Source organism: Chelmon rostratus, chromosome 8 (genome assembly GCF_017976325.1).
Source record: "Chelmon rostratus isolate fCheRos1 chromosome 8, fCheRos1.pri, whole genome shotgun sequence".
NCBI classification, from domain to species: Eukaryota; Metazoa; Chordata; class Actinopteri; order Chaetodontiformes; family Chaetodontidae; genus Chelmon; species Chelmon rostratus.
In genome coordinates, this window is record NC_055665.1 from 4,847,146 (window position 1) to 4,872,176 (window position 25,031).

Sequence of the window (25,031 nt, forward strand, 5' to 3'; positions counted from 1 at the left end):
TCACAGCCTTTGCCAACAAAATTACTGAACAATGAATTTCCGGGAACTTTATTCCCTTCGTATAATGGCACCTTACATGTCTCATTCTGTTACGTTTATTATTATATGTAGCGAATCTGGCCAATTTAAATGCTATCCAGGAGAGCTATGAGAGCTTTGCCATGATACCATTAGCTTATTTTCCTACAATTAATACAATCACTGATAGAACAAGGGGAACTAATTACATGAGAAGGAACAAAGGGAAGCAGGAACAGAGCTCGGTTTGTGTGGTAATGCTGAGAATACTACCAGGAATGGTCTCTTTGTCCCAGCAGTCTTTAATGAATATCCCCACAGCGGCCCATAAATAAAGATGCTTACAAATGTCTTCTGGGGATGTGTGGTTGGCGCACTTATTTATTCCAAGAGGCAATTGCATCTCTCCTGATACCTCCCTTACTGCCACCGGCAAAGTATGCAGGGAAGTGTGCGGAGGTAAACAAGGACAGCTCAAAGTCTTTGCATATGTCCCACTTCTGTGTGCCCGGGTGAATCTGTTGTGAAGGTGACGCTTGCTGGTGCTACGTGTTCGGACTTTAAACCAAACAGCCACTCCATGAATCCTGCATCGCAGGTGACACAAATTTCTCAATCATTGACATCCAGGCATTATTTTCATTAATAAAGAAACAGGGTTCATATTCGCTCTGAATGGTCATTTCATTACCGCCCTGCCATAGTTTGAATAGCCAGACAAATTTGAAATCTCGACAGCTATTCAGAGGCTGGAACCAGGGGAAATGAAATGAAAATAAAGGGATGGTTTTTGCAAAACGTCTCTGTTTTTACAAGAAAAAAATAGCCGACATGAAGGCACTCTGAAGTACCTGATGATGCATTTATTATGGCAAAACAGCTCTATTCACTCAAGAGATTTTTTTTTTTTAAAAAGGGACATAGCTTAAATAACTTACCAATTACCTGTGTGTGTTAATCATCTTGTAAGAGAGGAAAGCTTTTTTTTTTTTCTAAAACCAGCAAACACACCATCAAATGTTAGCTTTTTTTGCGGTGCATCAAGCGTCCCCTGCTGCTCCGTTGACTCTGACTGTGTTCCTCTAGTTTTCATATTTCATTTCATCCTGGCTCTGTGTTTTGCTGCTTTCCCAGCGTTAAATCGAGCCTGTTATTTTGTTCTCCTCACAGAGCCAGGCCATGGCCCACTACAAGGGGACCAAACATGCCAAGAAGCTAAAAGCCCTGGACGCTCCGAAGAGTAAGCTCAAAGGCTCAGCGGTCACCAAGGAAACCGCCAACCAAGATATCGCCAAGGGCATCAACACGTCGCAGGTTCCCAACGGCGCCGACAGGAAAGGTTTGTGTTTTCCTGCCTGCTGCACATTCCCAAACACATGTGCTGTGTTGTTTTCTTTCTGGAGCCGCTGCTCTTATAGGGAGAACCAATGTTGGACCCAGCAAACGCACATTTTTGGAAATATTGCTGCACACAACATGCAATCGCTCTATGTGTTGGAAGCACTCACTGTTGATTATATCAACCCTGTGTCGGCTGCTCTGCCAATGGCCGGGTGCCGGCTCAGCGCTCATATATTGAATTTGTAGAGGTGGGAGATCTCTGCAGGACACACAGCCCAGTCAGACATAAGAGGGATGAAGTAGGGCCTCAGTGTGCTTCAAACAAAGTGCTCATTGGATCATCAAGGTCACGTTCGTGCAGGCAGCGGCGCTGGTTGGAAAATCATGGCTCCTTCATTCATTTGAATGGGAATACTTTGCCAGTGCGGAGAGCTCCTGCGAAACAATGAAGGGTTGTCCTGCAGAAAAGTTCAACCACAACGCACAACGCAGTGCAACCAGCAAGAAGCTGGGACGCTGTGAAACTTCAATAAAAACAGAATCGACCTCTTCTAAACAAACTGTGTTTACTGACAACAGTTTCAGGAAGTGTCCCTGAGTCCATGTATTAATCTTCTTTATCCAATCATGTGTTCACAGAGTGGTGAACCTCGCTCCATGCTCGCTTGTGAGTGACTGAGCCTTTCCAGGAGCCTTTCATACCCAATCATGATACTATCACCTGTTACCAATCAACCTGTTTACCTGTGGAATGATCCAAACAGGTGTTTTTGGAGCGTTCCACAACTTTCCCAGTCTTTCGTTGCTCCTGTCCCAACTTGTTTGAAACATGTTGCTGCATTAAATTCAGAATAAGCAGATATTTACAAAAATCAATGAAGCTGAGGCAAAACATTAAATATATTGAGTCTGCACGGTTTTCTATTGAGTATATGTCAGAAAGGCTCAGCAAATGATCACATTCTGTTGTGTTTTTGCTTTACACAGCATTTCACAGCTTTTTATAACCAGGGTTGTATGTACGAGCACACAGTCCTGGTGAACAGCGTATTTCTGCTGTTTACATCACGATCTTCACAACAACAGATGAAATAATTCAGCGCGATAACGTTACAGGGTCATAAAATCCTGTCTCAAAGTATTCTAATTGTGAGCCTTCGAAGCCATTAAGCTGTTACTCCTGGATCATATTTCGTTGTCTCGCCAGGACCTGAAGCAACCACAACACATCCACACATGCACTTTCTTTTAATGCACAGCTGTTTCCAGTCTGAATGCCACTAAAGCGTCTTAAACTCCCTTTCTGACGGGGGCATTTAGGGGGATTTAAGTTTCACAAAGAGGTAGAAACTCCAGCAACACTTGTAGCATAAAGAACAACTTTCTTGTGAGAATACCATGCACTGTGGCCTTCATCGGGGTCAACACACAATGCATCATGATAACCGAGACCACAACTGGAAGCTCTTTTTCACAACAGAGTTCTTTGTACTTTACCTCTCAATGCACCTTGAAAGTCCGACTCTGCACTGAGAGAGAAGTTAAATTTTTCATTCTTTGCACTGCTGCTGCTTTCGCCTGTTAACATTTGTGAAAGTGGATACAACGATCTGCATTCATACAATTCATTGTACAAATGACAAAGCCACGCACAAGCCGCGGAGCTCTTGGAGAGCGATCAGGGAGGCAGTTAGACGCAGCCAGGCGGAGGCTTTGACGGCAGGCCTCTAAGTTTGGCCGTTTAGAACAGTCAGAACCTCTTCTGCCTTCGGAAGACATGTTGTACGAATTAGTTCAAATCATGCTAAATTCCTCAATTTGATGGCAGTTTGCGAAAGCGTTGCAACTTATATAACCATGTGCTCCCGACCGCATGCCTCCTATATTGAATTTGTACTTTGCATTTGCCAGTTATCCCGTTTTTAATTACATTTCTTCTGCTGCTCATTGTCGTGTGCTGACTTAATATTCATCACGCTGCAGCCAGGTGGCTGTTTAAATCCGGTTATCTCTGCCAGGTGTCTGCCGAACAAGCTTCTTATTCTCGATGGAAGCCCTCCTTTAAAACATGCTGAAAAAGTAAACAAAAAGCAACTGCAACTTTCGGCGCCTGACAGGAACCAGATGCAGATTATTTTAAATGATTCTATCTGCTCTGTCTCATTTTGGCTCAGTGGAGGATAACGTCTTTGGCAGCGGCGAGGAGCCCTGCCCTCTGCGTCTCCTCCACTCTAATATCCTTTAAGCTGCCTGTTATTATGTCATGAAATTGGCCCAATGAAAGTCTTCCCCTTTAACTGTAACAAAAGAAGTTTTTTAAAGGAATTGGAAACACATTGAGCCGTCGCGCTCTGGGATTCATTTCACCTCTGCCCGTGTCTTCTTCCAATGTTCCACAAGTGTTTAAATGAGGAGCGCATTTCTGGAGCTCATCATATACCATGACGTATTTGTTGAGTCTGACCTATTCACGCTCGAAGGTTAAAGGTAGCTTGAAGTGAAAACATGGCGGAGATCCGCAACCAGGTGTCATGTCTAAGAAGTGTGCAGGTTTGATGGTTTTGGCTCATAAATGCTACAAATATTAATAATTTTCTGATGTTGAGTTCAGAAATAGGTGAGAAAACAGTATAAATAAGTACTTCTATATATTTATCCTCACCACATGCTGGTCTTTATGTTGCTTTAAGAGCTTTTCACCTGGCAGCAGCCTGTCTCGCATCCCACAGAGCTGCTAAGCTGCAACACAAATGTCAAACCATTAAGTGGAGCAATTTGCACTCAAACTGCCCCTGAGCGAATCCACGCCGCAGTTTGCCGACATTTACCGTAAGAGAGCTTCCAGGTGACGTACGTAAGGCGCCCTCCGGCCGCCACCTCGGCGATCTGGAGCAACAGCGGCGGTGAAATCTTGGACGGATTTCTGAAAGCGTAACACTCAGATCAGTCTTCAATTGGGAGGTTGCCACCACAGATTTGAGCTGAAAATTGACGTATCTGGAAGATTTCTGTTATTAATGGATTCCTCTGCTGTGGACTAATATCTGCAGTTGGAGAAATATTTTATATCTTGGGCAGGAGCAAGTATATGTAGATATTTAATGCACCGAGCCTGCGTTCACTCTCTCTGCTGCTGCAAACTTCATTTTTCACTCTTCTTTACTCACCTTTACATAAAAGATGTGAACTGTGGGGCGTTCATGTGCTGTGGGAACCTTGAACATCTAAGACTCATTAATTTACCCAACAGCTTTTTAATGAAGGAAGCTTCACAGTATCCTTTTGTTGACGATCATGTTTCCTAATATTCTATTAATTAATACTTTAGAAAGAGATATAATGCAGCCCATGACTAGTTGTTCTATCAACATAATGAGGAAATGTGATGAATATATCTGACTGACATTGTTCTGTTTTCCTCGCAGTTTAAGGGGCAACATCTCAATTGCACATTAATAATTAATAGATTTACTAGAAGCAAATAGTTTCTCAATAAGATTTCTTGCTTCCAAGCATGTATGGAGACCCAAAGTGTTCAGTATTAGAAGATTACATCAGGAATCAGGAATCATTTATTGTCATTGCACAAGTTTCCAAGTGCAATGAAATTATGTTCGGTTACAACAAATACAACAAATAAACCAGAATAAAATACATGATGATACAGACAACATAATCATAAAATAATGAAATAATCAAATAAATGTAAAATAATAATAATAAAATCTTACTTCATCCTGCTTCTTTTCATTGCATTTGGAGCCATTTTTGCTCCTCTGGCTGTTATTATTTCAACACAAAACTTTCCATATCCACTGTTTATTTTGTAATATTAAAGCTACTTAAAGGGAAAAATAAAGGACAGCTGGTATTCAGGATTCAAAGAATGAATGAATTTTGGTGTTTGCATTCATATTGTTATACATACTCCCTTCCAATACTCATTTATAAGATGAGGACTAAACAGTAAAGATGGGTTCAGACACTGGCTTCCTCCCACTCTGCCTACACTGAGGCATCCATCTGTAATGGACACAATGCCTGCCTGACATTTACAAAACATACAAACATGCAAAACCGTAAACACATTATACACAGGCAAAGACCTCAGAGACCTTCAATAACAAGCCATCATAACCAAACAGACAAATGGCTATTAATCATTTCAGCGCCTTTAAAAAAAAAAAGAAAAACAGCAGCACATTTCTACACCATCTCTCTATCATATCTACGGTGAGCGGGGGCGGCACTTTGTCAAAAGTGGCACTGGGTAATGAATATTAATGTGCTCAGATGTCAGAAGAATTAATTGTCGAGGCGGGTAAATGCTGCATTATCTGCAAGGCTGAAGTATTTGACGGTATATCAGTGGCACCGAGCTCACTCTAATGAAAAGCTGAGTTCAGGGAAGAGTAATGGCCGTAGTGAGAGTAGGCAGAAACAACAGGGAGGCAGAGCTCTGTTTGCTTTTGCAGAGTGGGCTTTCAATGGCTTTGTTTTTCTTCAAAATTACCAGCAGAAAGAAAAAAAAATACAGCGTGTAATAAATTTATTCCAAAGCACAACACACCCAACGTCAGGTGCTTATTTTTTGTTTCAGAAATGCACCTGATTGGTCATTTAAGAGCCGTTTTCTAACAACAGGTCTAATTACTTCATTAATAATGAGCGTTTGTTATTCTGTAGGAATTCTCTGTCAAATATTTTTGAGCTGGTTCACCTTAAAAATGTGAGTTTCCCTGCTGCCTTAAACGTGCGAGTCAACCGAGCTAATTAACTGTGAGCGGAACGAGGAACCGACTCGGAGAAGAAAGATATTAAGTTTAATCAACAGCTGCTGAGCTGCACTGACACATGTGACAGATTTATTTTTCCGTTTACGCTGAGGCGTCATCGCAGCTGCAGCAAAGACCTGAGAGTTGAGGCCACTTTGTGGGAGAGTTTGCACAAAGGCGACACGTCAGGCCGCTCTGTGACCTTGTTAAATTGGACGTGCGTGGGGGCACGGCCGAACCCGATACATTCATCATGGTTAGCGCTGTTTTCATTATGATCGCAGAAAACATGACTCAGCGTAATATGTATGAAACCACTCACAGCAAGTTTCCATCATGTCAGTCGTAAAAGAAGGGTGTGTGGAGAGATTTAACGTTTAAACAGTGTCTTTTTTGTCTATTATGCTTGACATCTTTCTTTAGAAACTTTAAACAGCGCACCATTGATTCAGCATTGCACTCCTGCAGCACTGTCACACTCATGATGGACGGTTTTCAAAAAAGGGATTAAAATCGATGCAGCAGAACCAGAGATATAGTCTTGTTTATTCCATGCGTTCTTCTGGCTTGTTAAAACCTGGTGCCTATATTACCCACAATGCAACCTGACTGCCAACAGTTCGGTTTGAGATTGCTCCAACAATTACGTCTTGGGCTGCACACACACACATGCACAGGAATGACAGCTAATCTTTTTTAACTTCATTAAAGCGAAGGAAGCAAAGCTGCAGATGGACTTTCAGCAGGTCAGAAATGTGCTGATACTGTTAACCCGGGATGCTGGCAGTTAAAGTGGCTTGTTTTTATATATCTGAACACAGAGAGACACTGACAGCTAATCTCAAGGAGAGATGAGGAGCGAGGTACTTGAGCAGCTCCCTCTGGAGCCACAAAAGGTTTTGGATGCGGCTTTTGTCACATAGTGATTCTCAGGACCTTTAAACGGACACTGATGTGTAAAATCGCTGGAACTCCCCTTTAATTTACTGTCTAGGGCACTTACATTCATTCAACTTGTCAAAACACTTTAACTCACTTCTATACATTCTGAAATGGTCTGAAAATGAAAACTATACACTTTAATTTAGAATTAATTAGTTAATGTTTTCCAGTTTGTTTGTTTTTTTTTAGTATATTCACACACATACTGTTTTTTGTACTACTATTGTATATGCTATACATATATATATATTTTATTTCTACTGTGACATGACACATATATTTTTATCTACTGTGCAATACAGCAAACACTCAATTCATCCACACCAACCATGTGCAATTCTCGATTTTCCATGTGCACTTTTTTTCAAAATCCTTGTGCAAGTTTTCAGTATTTTCCATTGGCAACATATTTTTTTTATAGTCTTTTGTATAACATGTACATAAATATAGTTAACTTTTTATTTGTATTTTGTATTTCTGTTGCTTTTGCTATTGCCAATTCTACTCCTTGCTGCCTGTAACACCCAAATTCCCCCCGCTGGGGATTAATAAAGTTCATCTTATCATTTCTTATCTTAACCTATATTACGACAAATCACCATAACAACAAATTCCAGCAAAAAACAAGCTGCTTAGCTGAAACAATGTCTTACACAGAAATTCTTAGTGCAATGAATCAGTTCTTTTAGATGTCATTACTCATAGCTCAGGGTGGTTTAAGTTGATGTGGACCGAACATTAAGTGCGTCGTGGAGGAGTAATGAGTCTGTCTGAAAGCGTGTAATAGCAGGGTAGTTTTCACGCGATGCATCGAGCCGCCGTGTTTTCACTTCGCTGCTGAACTCGTGTGTGTTCTGAGATTCACGGACAGCTGGACGCAGTGAGGTAGTATAGATTAGCCGGATGACTCAGCGGCCGCCTGTCAAGTTTGTGTGTGTGTGTGTGTGTGTGTTGTGTGTTGTTACAGCAGCGCCAGAGAGTAGAGCGAGAGCGAAAAAGGCAAAGAAGGAGGGAGAGAAATGCCCACAGCACAGCCCGCCATCTCTCAGTTCCAGTCCAGCGCCTGAGGAAATGTACCCTGATATTAGCTATTAAAGAGCAGATTGTCAGGGGAGCCATGCCAGCACTGACAGCAGCTGTACAATGGAGCAGGCAGGAGGCTAGCTAAGCCCCCCCCCCCCCCAACAGCCTTCTTCCTCAGGTCCCCATCAGCTGCAGACGCCCCCCTGCTGCACCACCCTCCTCCACCCAGAAAAACTGCCTTTGTGCTCAAGTGTCTGTACATGCGGCGGGTTGGAAAAAGCCCTTACACGCAGACGTCGGAGGCAGCAGCAAACCTGATGAGTGTGTGATTAGATTGGCTCCGTACCTGCACCGTGCCGCAAATGTTCTCATTTGTGGGGATTCTGGACGGCGACGTGAAACCGCAGAAACTTCCCCAACAGAAATTAGGAGCGGATCATTTGCCTTCGAACGAAATTGGAAAGAGATAAATCAGCGTGAGTTCAAATCAATGGCTCCTGCTGCTGTTAAATATCTCAGATCGCTTTTTTCTCTCTCAACAAAATCTAAAAAAAAAAAAGAGACAGAAGATGATTGCAGGCGTCAATGCACACTTATTTATGAATGCAAATTTTTCACCTTATCAATCTTTTATTGTGGGAATATTCAACCGTGACTCTTTTCTCATTTACTCACTTTGACTGCTGACAAGACGGGAGTAAAAAAAAACCTGAGACGTAGAATGAAATTTGACAGAACTCAAGAGCCACGAGGGATTTCTGTCCTTTAAGTTGTGACAACATATAATAAGGGCCAATCATTTTAATTAAAGAGCTTAATCCAGCTTCATTGAGAAAGGTAATCAGATCTCTGGGGAGTCCTGTGATTGCCTGAAAGCCTAAGTAGAGTGGAAGGATTTCAGAGCGGCATTTCTCCTCTATCGCCAAAGCAAATCTCAGGGGGGAGTCAGGAGAGGCTGAGGTACAAATGGAGGAAAGAAAAGAGGTGGTGTCCTGTCTCGAAGGGTCGCGCCGCCTGTCCCGATCTTCCTTTCTCTTGATCCTCCTCGTCTTTGTTGCCTTCATCACTCCCACCCTCTCAGTTTCTCTCTCTTTAATTGTGTCCCCTACTCGATTACTCTCTTTTAATGTTATCTCTTTCCTCTCACCTTCTCACGTCCCTTACCTCCCTCCCCTCCTCGCCTCCCCTCCTCTTTCTTTCTCCTTGTTTCACACACTTGATTTTCCGCTGTTGTTTTTGCCTTAAAGTTTGCTTACGTTTCCAGTTTAACTTTCATTTAACTTTTCTCTTCTTCACACCTCCATCTTTCTCTGTCTTCCAAATCTATCCCCTTTTGTTCCTGTTTTTTTTTATCCTCCCCTTTCTTTCACCTGGCCTCAATCTCTCTATCTCTTTCTTCCTCTCCCTCCTCCTACTTTGCTGTCTTGCCCCGCTCACCCATACCAACTTTAGATTGATCACAGTCATTACCTCCATTAATGAGAGGGGATTGAGTTCTTAACTGGGCCTCGCAGAGCCAGTTAGGTCACACTGACTGGGGATATGGATTACCAGAGGCTTCCCGGAGTGCATGGCGTCCTAGGCCAGCCAAAGTACACTTTAATCACCTGCCCTTCCAACAGTAAATGGGTCTTTAATGGCACCGTTGTAGATGGGTTCACCCAAACACAAGGGCAAATACATGCATGACTTAGCATGGGATGGCCTCGCCAACCGGGCTTTGTAATACGTAGACAGATAAAAGCAGAACCTTTCTTGTTCTTGTTGATTATTGCTCAGTTTCTGCACACTTCTGTCACATCATGCTGTATATTAGCAGGTGTCAGCTCTGATTTGTGCAGTCTTTACTGAATTAAAGGAATACTCATTTTGGGAAAAATATGCTTGTTTGTCTGCTTAAAGTAATCAAGCATTTCAGTGCCTTCAAATCAGTTTTCTGTTTCTTGCATTTTCATACGCAAAATATAACAAAAATGGTAGATAGCAAATGTGCAGGGTAAACTAAAATACATGTGAACTTTCGGAAAATTTCCACTTTCATTCAACTGGACTCTTGAAGGTGCTTTGAGTGTCAGTTTTATCTTTTTTAGCTTCTTGACATGTTTAGTTGTGTCTTCAGTGTCGTATAACAACTCCAAAGTTTCGTTTACATGTCATTCAAAGGAATAGCTCGACATTGTGGGAAATAAATTGCAAAGAGTTAGATGACAACATTGATATGACTCTCATGTCTGTGCATTAACTGTGGTGTTGGAGCAAGGAGGTGATTAGCCTAGCTTAGCATAAAGACTGAAAGCAGAGTTAAACAGCTTAAGCGGCTCTGTCCAAAGGTTATAGCTGACCAGTCATCTTATGTGTTTGATCTATAAACAAACAAATGTCAACTGTTATATGCATTTGAGTGTATTTTTTAAACTTGCTGTTTACACCTTCTAGCAGTCTTTATGCTAAGATAATCCAGCATCATTCTTTGCTCACAGGCATGGCAGTGGTATCAATCTTCTCATCTCAACTCTTGAGAGAATAAGAATAATTTAAAAAAAAAATATTCTTTTTATTTCTTCAACACATGTAGAAACAGAAAATTTCTGGCCCTGTTGGACATGCTCCATATTGACGCTGTTTAAGGTGGACAGGTGCAGCATTCAAGACCAGCCAGAGTGCATTGGATTGAGTTGAAACTCCGCTATCTGTTTGAGAACTCTGAGGAATATAACCAGATATCATCAGCATAAGGTTAGCATGACAGTAGAGGACCAAGAATAGATCCCTGCGGTGCTCCCTTGTCGGCCACCAGGAAGGGTGATCTCACCTCATCAACTGCTATTGCTTGAGTTCTATTAAACAATTTTTGAACCAGTTGAAAGCAGTCTGATCTAGACCAGCTGGTGATCTGCTAAGTAAAACTGAGCGGTCGACAATATCAAAGGCCTGGAGAGGTCAATGAAGAGGGCTGCACATTTTGCTGGTACTGCTTACAATGTCATTTATTACTAGAGAGCCTGCAGAGTTTGTACTATGGCCAGATTTGAACCCAGATTGATGTGGGTAATCAATAGGAAAGCGCATAATAGCTGCATAATAGCACCTTTGCCAAACAGGAAAGTTTGGAGATCGGTCAATAATTATTTACTTCAGCATCTTTAAATAGCGGTGGAACATGTGCAGCTTTCCAAACATTCGGAATAGTCCCGGTAAAAAGTGATATATTGAAGATATGAGATGCTGCTTTTGTAATCATGGCACCATCTCTCTACTGAATTCATAAAGATGAAATTGATATTGATCTTCTCACTCCAGGTATCACAACAAACAAGCGGACTGCCAAAATGTTGAGGCATCACTTAATAATAGCACCCAAGCATTTTACTCCACCGACTGTTGACTGAATATATAGCAGTTCATGAAGGCTGTTGTGTTTGCTGTTCAAGGCACCGGGTCAAGGCAGAGTCAGTCTTTGCCAGAGAAATATTCTCTTGGCGAGAAAATGATGTTGATTATGCTTCCAAGCTGTAAATGAAAGAGGAAGAATGAGAAGCGTTTACAAAAAGAAGCAAAATGTGGACTCGCAGGTGAATCTCGGCGGCTCACACAAACACCAGACCTTTACTCGCACTTTTCCTGGATCCACGCTCGGTCTGGTGACCGTGCCATTGAAAAGCTGCCCAGAGAAGCAGGTGTGATGGCAGCTTTTTGGTCGCTGGTGAGCACAGCGAGACCGAGTGAGTTAATCGCTGTGATTTCAGGTTGTTTTGATGCCTGGCACACCGGGGCGGACTGGGAGTAGGTGGTCGTTAATTGCAGGGAGCAAAGAGGTCGCAGCCGCTCTGCTTGTGGCGTGAACATTATTCATCAGGAGTGACAAGGTCGGACACTTCATAAGTAGTTCACATATTAATTATTGTTTTTGTGGCAATAGCTCGGGCTCAATTGGAGTTGGTAATGTGAAGTTGCACTCAGGTCATTCATGGCCGTAAAACCATTAGGGTCAAAAATGACGACTGTCAAAATACAAAGAGTTCACTGCTTTAGCAAACATCTGGAATGTGAATATGAATCAAAAAAACTAAATATTTCAAGCCGACATATTTTTGCCTTAAGGTTCAGAAGTAAGAGCTCATGTCTTCTTTGTTTAAATTCAGATTACTGTGATCTTGTTAAATCTTTGTTAAAGCATGGCAGCGTGCAGTGAGTGCGTGGATTCGGAGAACCGGGTAGATTTTCTGGCTCTTGTCTGAAGCTCATTCAGCCTCAGTTAAAATTAAACAGAACATAAATTACACACAACTAATAAGTGAAGTCACCGGTCCCCATTTCAGAGCTGAGTCCGCAGACTTTAAATAAATGTTCCAGTCATGGTTTGAGCGTAACAGCCTGGAATAATGGCCTTTCCCTGCCAGATGTTCTTCTTTACATCAGACCACAGGCATCTGCAGCGTCTGCTGAACAACACACACACAGATTTACAGGTAGAGGTCAGTCAGTCGGACGTGTATCACACATGAATGCTCAATCCTCTTCTGGTGAGAGCAATCAATAGACACCCTTGCTTAAGGTCACCCGATCATGTGATGGACAGGTCCTGTCAGGTGGTCTGTAAATGGCATAAAAGAATTGCAGCAGCAGCACCAACACAGTGAAAAGACAAACATCACAGCACCTGAATGTCATTTTATAATCATCTAATCCAGTTTATGATCTCAAATATAAATAGAATTTACTTTGTGCATCTGATTAATGTATTAGTCTTGAATTTTGCCATGGCTTTCATCATGCACACACATGTCCTCGTACCTAAACAACCGAAAAGGTCAACTGCCAGTGACTCCCTTCCCCAAAATGTCTCATAACACCATTGGAGAGTAGCAGCGATGGGAGTACTGGACCGTCGTCATCACGTGGTTAACATGAAACAGTTTGTTTAGGTTTAGACATCAGAACTACTTGGCTAGGTTTCTGTAAAGATCATCGTTTAAATACGTCAGCGTTTAAACCCCACCTTCTCCATATGCAGACTTTCTTGCTCTTTATGCTACGTCATCTGACGTTCTCCTTTGCTCCCGTCAAAATTACTACATCCCTCGACGCCTAACAAGCCTAAATATGGGTCGTAAAAACCTGCTGCTTATAACATCCTCCTCCTGGCAACGCCAAAATCTCATTGGACACATGTTGTAGAGGTCAGAGTTTTTCGCCTCTCTCTGTTGGAAATAACGGCCTCGCTGTTGTCAAAGTCCTGTTCGAGATAAGCTGAGGAGCTCAGACGTCCAGAGGGAACTGGGAGTACAATTGTTGAAAGGGCTGAGATGGTTCAGGCATCTGATTAGGATACCTCCTGGATGGCTCCCCATGGAGGTCCTCCAGACACACAAGACCCCTGGGACGACCACTCGAGAGATTATTTAACCCTACTGGACTGGGGGCTGCCTCAGGATCTCCCAGGAAGAGCTGGAGGGTGTGGAAACGACATTTTAGCTTAGCTTAGCTGGCTGCCACTGAAGCCCGAACCTGATAAAGCAGCAGAGAATGGTTGGATGGAGATTTCAACAAAGCGTAGATTAAAGCCTGTGCAGCTGTGAGAGGTGGAGTCATAGGGTGGTGTCTGTTTTGGCTGTTGGTTGTGTTTTTGTTGCTGACTCAGAGCAGACATACGGGCTGAATAAACAAAGTGAAGACACCTGTAAAATGAGGGTGGATCAATACACTGATAGAGTGATTAAACCCGGCTGCTTGTGCTCGAGGAAACAAAGAACGCCGGCTGATACTCGATTAGCAGTTTTTAATTTTACTCTCAAATACCATCAACGCTCTCAGGCTTATAGTTGCAAGACGATAAGGCTCTACTGCGCTGCTCATAAAACCTGCAAAAATAAGGCATTTTACTACAAAGCTCTGCATTCAGAGCATGCACCGAGTTTCATGAAAGTGCAGCAAAAATCATAGCTGGAGTCAGTCAACTGTAAGAGGAGAGTATTAAAACACGTATAAATGTCTGAAACCCATTTCAAAGGTTAATGGATTGGACGCTCACAAACACTGAAATACTGAAAGAAAGACCCACGTTGCATACATTTACATACATTTGAAGCATTTAGCTGAAGCTTTCATGCAGAGAGTCGGTACAGCGACTCTGGATGTCATTCTGCACCGCCACTTGAATTAATAGACAGCGTTCACCAGAAGCTCTCCCTGTTTCGGCTTATTTAAAGGAGGTCTGTACTTCTTTAACCACAGGACACAAACCTGCTGCTCCAACCTCTGATGCATTTTTTTTTTACTTTTGGCAGAAGTGAACGCAGTGATGATGTAACTTGGAGCAGTTTTGCGGCACCGACCGCCGACACCTCTGCTGGGATAAATAAGAACCATATATAATGTCTCACAAAAATAGCATGACATAATTCACTATTGATTTGCTCTCCTGGCTGGCTGATCTTCATTTGGTGACACTGGAGTGCGGAGAACTCCGAGGCATTGGCATCGATCAGGTGGCGCTGCTAAGGCAAAATTTCATTTTCGTGAACGTGGCAGCGGCCGTCTTTGTTCCATACTCTGACGTGTGCTGTTGTTTTATGAGTCAGATGTATTGATCCGCTGCTGTCTTTATTCCTAAAAATATTAGACATTTCTTTCAGAACACAGCAGCTATTTGTGTAAATGTTAATGGGATCTGACGCTCTGACAGTTGATCAGGGGTGTGATTATTTTGCAGAGCTGTGTATCCCAGTAATATAGATTGCATTTGTTTGATATGTGCATACATGCATACATGGCATATAATCAATTGTCTCTTGAATAACTCATCTCTTGCTTGGGATTTCAGAGTTTTTATATATATATATTTTTTTTTAGCATTTTTTAGCATTTTAGCATTTTTATCATCATAAATATAAATCAGGAGTACTTGTCTCTGTTCCAGAGAGTCAAGTCATAAGCCTGTGTATACAATGGTGTCATCATTACTCTTTATTCTGAGTAGAATTAGATTTTTGGGAGGTTTTGTGAGGTCTTTGTGATATGGGAAAAAGTCCAAATTTCTGTTGAGCATAAATATTCATATACGTGTAATATCTCCTATTAATGTCATTTATCTAAACACAAAATCTGTTGATGATCAATAAACTACAGAAAAAATTATCAAAAACTATCAAATTTTGTCAGTCTAAATCTTTTTAAATCCCCCAAAGATCATATCAAATTCCAAATTTCCAAGCCTGCATATCATCACCTTGTTTTTCATCAGGAAAAAGGCAGCAGCGTGTTTTATGTGTCTATCAAAAGAAAAGAGCAGATATTAATACGTTGTGTTCTGCGGGGGCGTTTCTTATTGATGAAACGTTTAATCCGTGATCAGTGGTAACTCATTTCTATGTTCTGATCTTCTTCACCTGTTCTGAAGCTCTTTTAACTGGTGGATTAAAGTAAAATGTTCACTTTTCGCCCCTTTTGTTACTGCGCTCGGATTCAGACATGGTGGTACTTGTATATGCACTACTTCATATTTTGTATATTAATATTTGACTGTTAATATTTAATCGTACATCTTTAAATAAAACTAACAAACCAGGAATGAAGTCTGAGCCTGTTCAGCCACCTGTTGGTTGAATTACATGAATAAAACATCTTTGTCTCTAAATGATGGATGGAGCCACATGATGCCAAACGAATCATCTATTTTCTGTCTGCAGATGTCGTTCCTGGAGCGTCCCCCCTACCGCTGTCCCCTGTGCTCAGACTGGCACAACCCCTGGCATCTTTGATGACCCTCACGCCGCCAACGCCGCCACCTGTGGCCTCGCCGAGCACCACGGCGGCCACAGCCCCAGAGACTACCTCAGCTGCCGGAGGGGACGAGAGGCCGTCAGAGCTCAGCTCACCCACGCAGACCCCAGACCTGGAGCCCGAGGCCGAACCCGAGACGGAAAACGACGCTGAAACGGAGGAGGAAAAAGCTCGCCGTCTTCTATACTGCTCGCTGTGCAAAGTGGCGGTGAACTCTGCGTCGCAGCTGGAGGCCCACAACAGCGGTAAGAGACGTGTGCTGACATTTTCTGCAAAGGTTGACATCACTGCAGTGTTTGTAGTGATTATGACAGAGGTATTTGAACAGAAGACAAAAGATGTTCCAGCGTGTGTCTTTCTCGTCAAACGCAGCGGCTTTAGCGTGATTATTCCACTTCAAGTCGTGCGAGTCCCATGAAAAATACGCAGCGGCATCAGTGTTCAAATCCTGTTTTTGTTCAGTCGATACTTTTTGTGAAGAAGGTTGTTATCCGCTGGGCTTCCACACAATCACCCATCCCCGGCGCTGAAGTGTTCTTTGTCATCTTTGTTGAGTTGTATGGGCTGTCTTCAACAATAATTGTCAGGCTTAAAAAAAAAAAAAGAAGAAGAAGAAGAAGAAATACTCAAATTTTTTGAAGTTTGTCTGTGGTTTCTATAGCAACCTTGTATCCAGGTTTGATCAGGTATTGTGTGACATCCCTGCTTTTGTAAAAACAAAGGTTTTATTCTCAATCACTAATTTCTAACATCTAAAGTGATATAAAAATCTGTCGAAAGGGGCATGACAGACGTACCCATACTAGAAAAAAAAACCCCACTGAAGTCTTCCAGAGCTGCAGCCATCACTGGATCACAGATAGCCGGGCACCGAAAGCGTCCCATGTGAACTCACACTCATCATGCTTGTTCAACAGAGAGTGCGTGAGCCTTTCATAGCCAAAACATTCTTGATCAGTATCAGTGTTTGGAAACCTTTTCTTCTTCCAGCGTCTCGGCAGGACCCTTTCGTAACAGCCAAAATATTCCATTTCCTTTCGCAGAAGGAAAAGTCAGTGCTTGGCTTCGGTGCGTGAGTCCAAGAATTTGCAGGTTTGCAGAGACTTGGAATTGCTTCATTGGCATTTCATCTATACGTGTAGAAATAAGCAGTTGGATGTGACTGAATCCTAAAGTTCTGGATATGGCGAAAGTAAAGTAAAGCGTTTAGAAGAGAGCAGTTCCCATTCATCAAAAAATAAGGAAAAAACGAATTTGTTAGCAGGGTTAGGAACTGGTTTTGATGGTCTAAGTTGGAACTATTTTTAAGTCCCAGTTCATCCCTTCAGTTGAGACAAACACAACTGAGGTCAAATATGCAACTGACTTTAGCAGAGTTCTCCTCTTTGATGAGGGAAAATTTACAAGTTGACCTTTTCACACCGGCCCTCATATTTCCCAGACCAGAGAGCAGATAACAGGCCCTCTGATCTCGCCGATCCTCCAGGCGTTCGCGTACTGACCACGCTGCTTCCTGTTTGGACCTGCAGGTACGAAGCACAAGACGATGCTCGAGGCCAGGACCGGCGTGGGCTCCATCAAGTCTTTCCCCCGGCCGGGAGTCAAAAGCAAACTGGCCACATCCGCCAAATCAGCGACGGGCCTGCAGAACAAAACGTTTTACTGTGAGACGTGTGATGTGCACGTCAACTCAGAGACTCAGCTAAAACAGGTGAGAGGGGGGCGCAGAGACTTTCCTGCACTTTCAAAGTGAAGCGATAAAGGAAAGAAACAGATCCATCAATAAGCATTGTCTGGATTTCACTGGGTTACAGAGAATCACTATGTTGCATATTTATAGTTGACATATTTTATGTATCACTTGAAGAATTCACTTTAGAAAACATAGAAGTCAAACTGAATAAAGAAATTTCTAACAATGAATAAACAAACACCAGTTTGATTGATGTTCCCTCAAGTGCACAATAAAAAAAACATGATTTAGGAAAATGTAAAAAATGTTGAGATATCTCGAGATAACCCAATAACTAGTTTGTTTGCTTGATGTAGGAGCATAAATCAAAATGGAAATATCTGGTTCTGCTAATGATCGCTTCATTTTTTCTTTGAAGGAAAAGTGAACGTTTGGGAAATAAGCTTATTCACATCATCACCACCGAGTTAGATGAGAAGAGAGATACCAGTCTGATCTAAATTCACTGTGTTCCAGCACAAAAGCCCTGCTGGAGTTCAAACTGCGCCTTTAAAGTCACAGTGAAGCAGAATATGTGGCTTTAGAAGCGAACAGGCCTGTTTCACAGTGAGCACTTTGAGCTGTCGGGGTAGGAAAGCGATGGCAGTGTCTGGGTAAGCAGGACCCGAAACCGGAGCAGCTGAGTGGAATTCACTCATCATTAATTTGATGATTCACACCTGCGCTCCTCCCGCTGCGACACGTCAGCATGTCCTGTGTGAAAAAGGTGCTGCAGAGCGCTGCTCCCCTCTGCAGCAAATTCATGCAGCAGAGCACGAACACGCTTTTTTTTTTTTTTTGGAAATGTAAGTGAAGTTTTTCGACATCCAAACGCACGCCACCTACGATCAAGCTGCTCTGCCATCGACCAGCTAGTTGCCCCAAATCGCATCTGACTGAGTAAATGCAGATGAGGCATGAAAGACGTGCTAAAACAGAACATGTGACACTGGTTATACAGCTCGTCGACATGCTCACCAGACACGAGCTTCAGACTGGAAAACACATTGACATCCACTGTATCGACCTGGTTACCATGAAAACATGGATTCACCTGCAGCTGCTCAGTAATCAGAGTCATACCTGCCATATCTCAGAAGCACCAGTAGAATGTTTGATGCTGCAGCCTAAATTCACTCTCTTTTTGATGCTTTTCAATTAATGAAACTTTCAGGCTTTGTAGTCGGAAAGCAAATGTGTGCATGTGCTCGACTGTTTCAGGCAGCCTGCTGCTCATCTGCGAAAACATACGTACGTATTTAGATTCCCTTCACTGTCAGATCTCATCGTTTGGTGGATTTATGATTATTTTTTATTTTTTTGGACACAAAGATGCACTGCTGCTGATACTTCCTGTCATGCTGCCGTGCTGCTGTCACAGCAGAGATGAAACCTTTGTCCTGCACATGCACTCATGCAAAAAAGAAATCTGGTTAAGCTCATGCGGTACATGGCTGAGAAATTTAGGCTGCTGCAGCAGATATGAAGTCAACCGAGTTCCTCTTAATCCCCCCACGCAAATAAGGAAAATAGTTTATATGTTAAGGAGATCATGTTGCTAAGGACCGCTGACAATAATCTGATCTCTGCGTGATATTTCCCTCGGTGGGGCTCGGCCGTGTGTCTCGCTCGTTGCTTTGGGCCACTCCACAAATCTTCTTTTCTTGTAGCTGCTGATCTTTCTGTCATGGGGGGAATTTCATCTACAACACTTGAAAACCGCTCGGTTTTGTCTGAGCTAACCTTGAGCTCTCTCGCTGAAAATAGTACAGGCTCTGTGTGAATTTTTCATGCGGGGACTTTTACCGAGCACTTCTGAACGGCGGCGATTCCCCGCGAAGAGAATCCAGCGTGACAAATTTCGGCTACGGCTCGAAACCAGAGGAAAAGTGTGATTGTTAAAGCCACTGCAGGCACTTGTGAAGTTTGGACGCAGCCAGAAATCTGCCTTTTGTTGTCGATGTGTACCCACGCTGAATTATTTATTGGCTGTTGAGTATTTCTGTATATGTCATTCCAGATTCTTGTGTTCTGCTTGTTAATTCAAAGCCGCCGCTTGTTTTTCTTACTTTAATATCACTAAATCATCGTTCTGTGTTTCACATGGGGACATAATGTGCTATTTGGTAAATGCCTCCTGAGCTGCACCTTGCAGGGCCATAACTGCAGTAATGTTCACCATGGGAGGCTCCCGTCACAATGAAGCCTTTAAAGCTATAATACTTTCCACCTTCAGACAGGAGGTGCATTTTCAGTCCTTCCCCTTCCTTCTATTGTAATTCATTGTAAGATATTTCTCCTAAAATGGTACCAGACATCCATAAAGCAGCACAGACAATCTGTAATTTAAAAAAACAGTGGCAGTTTTTTCCAGTTGTTGCATCTAAACCAGCAATATTTCATCTGAAAGTGGTCAAACCTTCCTCTTGACCAGCTAATGTGACAAAAACTGCTGTGGACGTTCATGATCCCCAGGGGATGAATCCTGGTGACCCTCTGATCTTTCCTGCAGCCCCGCTATCAGGCCACTCGCAAACAAGGAGTATCCAAATCGGCAGGATTTTCTGAGATTTTCGTTTTTGTTCGTTTTGGTTTGTTCGCTGCTGGTGAGGACGTGCGAAATTTACAACCTCGTCTCCGAGAAATTGCGTTTAGCAATGCAACTAATTTGCATTCACGATGACGTTCAGTGCAGAGTTCACGTACAGATTCCTGTCTGTGGGTAAGTTCAGGCAGCAAAAGCAGTTTGGTTAGTGGAAAATCGGGATTCTGCTTAAATGGATGGTGCAAGAAAACAAAAGAAATACGTTTTCTCAGTATGTGAACAGAAAGCAGCCTTTTACGTTTCCTTCTAAACGTGTTTGGTGGTGCAAATTAGTTCTACATAAATGTCATTTCTGGGAGGCGGGGCTGGAAACTGACAGTTCACGGTAAAATTAGCTTTTGCGTTGTTTTCCTTTTGTGTGGTTGCCATGGTTACACAGCAAGCCATGTCTATTTGAAAAAACTCAGTGACAGAAAACTGAAAGATTGGTTTGAAAATATTAAGATCAGTGAAAACTGGAGCTGGATTTCAGAGACACAAATGAAAAATGTTGAATGCCTTTTCCTCTTTCTCCATTTATTCCTGATTATTTTAATGTGAAAAAGTACATTTGCATATCTGCAGCTTTAACCACAGCGGAGCGACACGCCGAGGCCCACAGCGTGACTCTCTCTGAAGCCTGTTTTCTGCCTCCTTTTCAGCACATCAGCAGCCGGCGCCATAAAGACCGAGCAGCAGGTAAACCAGCCAAACCTAAATACAGCCCCTACAGCAAACCGCAGAAAGGCCAGAGCAAGCAGCCGGTGAGTCACCGCATGCCTCAGTCGTCTTATCAGCCTGTCCGGGTGTCAAGACAACAATCGCCTTGACTCAGCTCTAATAGGCTCGCAGGAGACAGACAGTTATTGTTTGATATCTGAGTCTGTGTTCGTTGTCGTTCTCCTACTCCAGCCACTTCCCGGAAAGAAGCAAGTCAAACCTTTAGATCTGTGCATGAGAGAGAAAACTTCATGCAGAAATTTGCCAGTTTCTTTGCTTATAAGCAGAAAAATCCCACCTACCTCTGCGAAGGCGCTGCGGTCCGTGCTTTGATACGGCACCTTCAATCCACTTCACGACACCTCATTCAATAAAATGTCAACTTTCATCACTGGTTCACCTGTTGCCTGGCTTTTATTAAAAATCCGTGGCAGCGAACAGCATGATTTAATTTGAAAACTTGATATTTTATAGACAAAAATGTCATGCATCAAGGCCAGAAAGCTGGAGGCGGAACGCGGGCTGGGATCGAACACTATTTATAGGTAATTGTAAATGTCAGTTTTAGCCTATCTGGAGTAGCTCAGCGTGTGGTCTTCTGCATCAAGACGACTCAGATTAGTGTCAAGAAATAAATAACTTTCAGGCACTTTCCCGAGGTGGTTGTTTAACTCTCCGGCGCCGGCCGGCCGACGCCTTCTTGCGCGACGGGAGCGCTGCGACAAATGTGAAATGTTTTCGAGTGCCGCCACGCGACGCGGGATCGGCGGGATGCACGAAGGAGCCGCGTGGATTCAGAGTGGGGAAGATAAAGGAGAGCCTGACTTTCCATCGCAGAAAATGGCATTCATCACACCCACTGTTTGCCGAGACGAAGCGCGGGGGTTACCAGTGTGGGGGAAATGACTTTTCCTGAAACCCATCATTGACTGAGTTAACGGAGAGGAGCTTCTTTGATGAGCGGAGAGTAAAGAATGCTTCCCATAGGGTTACGACGCCTGAGTCAGTGATTGATAACCCATGACAACGGCTGCCATCCTGGTGCTGCGAGACCGTAGCTTTTCCATTACTGATACAGAAGATTAAGCCAGATAACTTTGGTGACCTTTTCACCCTATTAGGCTCTTATTTCCGCTTCTTTCCATTTGTCCGTCTGTTGTTGCTTTCTTTCATTTCTGCTCTCTCTTTCTATCGCAATAAAAGCGACATCTGAAACTACTAAAGCAATTCTTCGGATTGTTTAACATGAAAACAAAACCAGAGAAATGAGGGTTTTTATTTCATTTTTAATTTTTGCTTTCAGTTCGGTTTGGCTTCAGTTTATGTTTGTTTCAGAATGATTAATTTTAGTTTGGTTTTTATTGGTTTCAGCATCAGTTTGAGGTTTTTGGGAGCAAGATTTTAGATTTCCAGAATCCTTTGCGAAGGCAGTTGACTCACAGTCGTGTCGACATCCCAGTCAAGACATTTCCTCTATTTTTCTTATTTTATTCTAATTAGTTCTAATGCACAATATCATTTCAGCTAGTGTACATTTTCCTCTAAAGTCTACTTCTTACATTTATTTCAGTGAAGTAAAATGTTTCACGCCTGCTTTTATTCAAGTCTCACTTAACTTTAATAACGTTGGTGCCACAAATTAGCAGCATTTGACAGAAGAGGTCTGGATTCAGTGATTCATCCAACCAGCAGCTACACCAGTTAGGCCACTGAACAGATATTTTAAATGCAAAAGGCCTGACAGAGTTTCCCACATAAGCTCTGGTGTCTTGCGGATCACCTGGAGAACCTGCAGCAATTAGCATCTGATTCGCGGCAGCTGTGCGATTCCCTGTAGAGCTGGACCACGGCAGCAGCGTCGTCAGCCGCCACGCTCCCTCCGTTTATTCACCTTTCTTTGAATGAATCTGACTGACAAGTTAAATCCTGCCAGTGACACCACTGTGTTGCCTCTGCTGATCCAGGACTGTAACGAGGAACAGTCTGGAGAACCGTGACAACAAAACAGTGAAGCTGTGAGACAAAGAGCAGACTATAGTCGAAAATGCCAGAAAGTAGTAAAATCCCAGAGCTCGGGCTGCTCGTTTCGTCCGACGAGCGGTTCAAAACGCCAACATGTTTTAATATATAGTGATGTAAGACGGAGAAAAGCAGCAGATCCTCACATTTCAGAAGCTGGAAACAGGAAATGCTTGTTTACTAGATCATTATTATTATTATTATTTAGAGGTAAAGATTAGGGTTTGGTTTCGAGCCTCAGTGCTGAAATGTGACAACAGCACCAAATATCAAAAGCTGTCAAGTCCTGAAAGTTGGCATTGAACGTCTGGCCACATTTGGGATTTTATTCATTTATTCATGGATTGAAATTTTGCCAGTTTCAGACTGTTTCAGCTTCTTTGTGACAGCTCGTGCTGAGACGACATTGAACATTTGTGGACTTTGGCTTCTTTTGTTCAGTGAAAAAAACACGTTCACATTTCTCACAGTAGATTATTGGAATAAAAAACTCTGTAAGACTAGGAAAAGTGCTTTTAGGAGCGTTGATTTTTAACATTTTGCCCACATGTGGACTCCTGGACTGTCCTGACTGTGTTTTGTCTCCCTCTGGCAGATCAAGTTGTCCCTGGGGAAGGAGCGTCAGTGTCAGCCTCTGACGGCACAGATCATACCTGCTCACCTGGCGGCAGTGGCAGCCGCCATCGGCAACTCTTTCACACACCGCACGAACCACGCCACCAACCACGCCCCGACCCCCGCCCTCTTCCAGACACAGACCCTCCCCGCTGCACTGCTCCGCCCGGCCCCTGGGCCTGTCAGGACCTCCCACCCACAAGTCCTATTTGCCCCTTATTGACCTCCTGTCAAGAACCGAACCGTGCGCTTCAACCCAGACCAGGCCGAGGAGTCGTCTGTGCTCCTCTTATGCATCCGAGACCCTGAACATCTTCATACTGTGATCGGACCTTTACCACGTCTCACCGCTCCTCATATGGATTACCCCACATCTAAAGCTAAACCGGACTGCAGCGAAGCACTGGGGGCTCTCTCTCAATCGATCTGTTTCTCTGTTCCCACTGAACACCCGGGCTACAGCGTGCATGCTCTCTGTGCCATGCTGCAGCCCGCGGATCACACCCGGACCCCGGACTCGGACCTACATTGTACCGCAATAATGTATAAGACTAACCCCGTGAACTATGCAGTGTCATTATCTCATGATGCAAGGCGCAGTGTGAGCTAAAAATACAGTAGGGATATGCTTTGTGTAAAGATACAGCGTGGAACTAAGATCATTGCTTTAGTGGAGGATTACTGTCGCTCATCACTTAAAAGGCTGTTACTGATCATGAGAGCGAGCGAGCGAGGCCCTCCTCTGTTCCTGTATGCACTTTAAAGCCCCTCCTTTGTTGACGTCTACATTAGATGGCTAGACCGTGTTAGATTCGTTAGAGTACGTGTCGTAATGTGCGTTTTTTGTATTCGTCCTTGCATATCTGTGTGTGTGCGCGCAAGTGCGTACATCTGCATGTGTGCGTGTGCTTGTCCGTGTATGTATGAGTGTGCGTTGGTTGTGTGTGTGCGTGCATATGTGTGTGTGTGTGTGTGATCTTCCCATCCACCATAAGCCATCCTAGTTGATATTCAGCACACATCGTCACTGACCATGTCTCGGGCCAGAGGGACCACAAAGGCTTGTGTATATTAACTGTCAGTGTGTAAAAGGTGAACAATTTCAAATAAAAAGAGTCCTAATTTGTTACTGCTGGCGGTCCCTTGTTGTTCACTGGGTGCCATTGACTACAGTAAGTGCATTATGTTGTAAGCTACCAGCAGGATGTCAGATTTAATAACACTGGTGAGTCGCAAGATGAGTTTAAAGAAAATCACCCCCTACTCGTTTTTAGCAACATTCAGCTTCACATGCAGAGCACAGAATTCAGATTCAGAGCTGTCTGGGAGGAAAAAATTCCAAAAATGCAGACAATAAAATATGCATTATTACTCTGAACTGTTCACAAAGCGTTTGGATTAATGCATGCATTTATAAGAAGTCCAGTCCACTATGAACAAAACATGTTTCTGAGGACGTTCTCCCTCTTTGTGTCACAGT

At 43.1% G+C, this 25,031-nt stretch overlaps 1 protein-coding gene across 2 annotated transcripts in view; it reads left to right on the forward strand.

Annotated features, from left to right (window-relative positions):
* znf385d (zinc finger protein 385D) overlaps window positions 1–24,793 on the forward strand; it is a 76,529-nt gene extending 51,736 nt beyond the window's left edge. Inside the window, exons 4-8 of one of the 2 annotated variants that reach the window (XM_041942958.1) lie at window positions 1,189–1,357; window positions 15,788–16,126; window positions 17,411–17,592; window positions 20,860–20,896; window positions 23,532–24,793. In XM_041942958.1, coding sequence (XP_041798892.1) covers window positions 1,189–1,357; window positions 15,788–16,126; window positions 17,411–17,592; window positions 20,860–20,896; window positions 23,532–23,860 — 1,056 coding nt within the window. In that variant the 3' untranslated portion in view covers window positions 23,861–24,793. Of the gene's footprint in view, window positions 1–1,188; window positions 1,358–15,787; window positions 16,127–17,410; window positions 17,593–20,859; window positions 20,962–23,531 lie in introns of both variants that reach the window. The other variant, XM_041942959.1, reaches the window with a different exon arrangement.
* The last annotated feature ends 238 nt before the right edge of the window (window positions 24,794–25,031 follow it).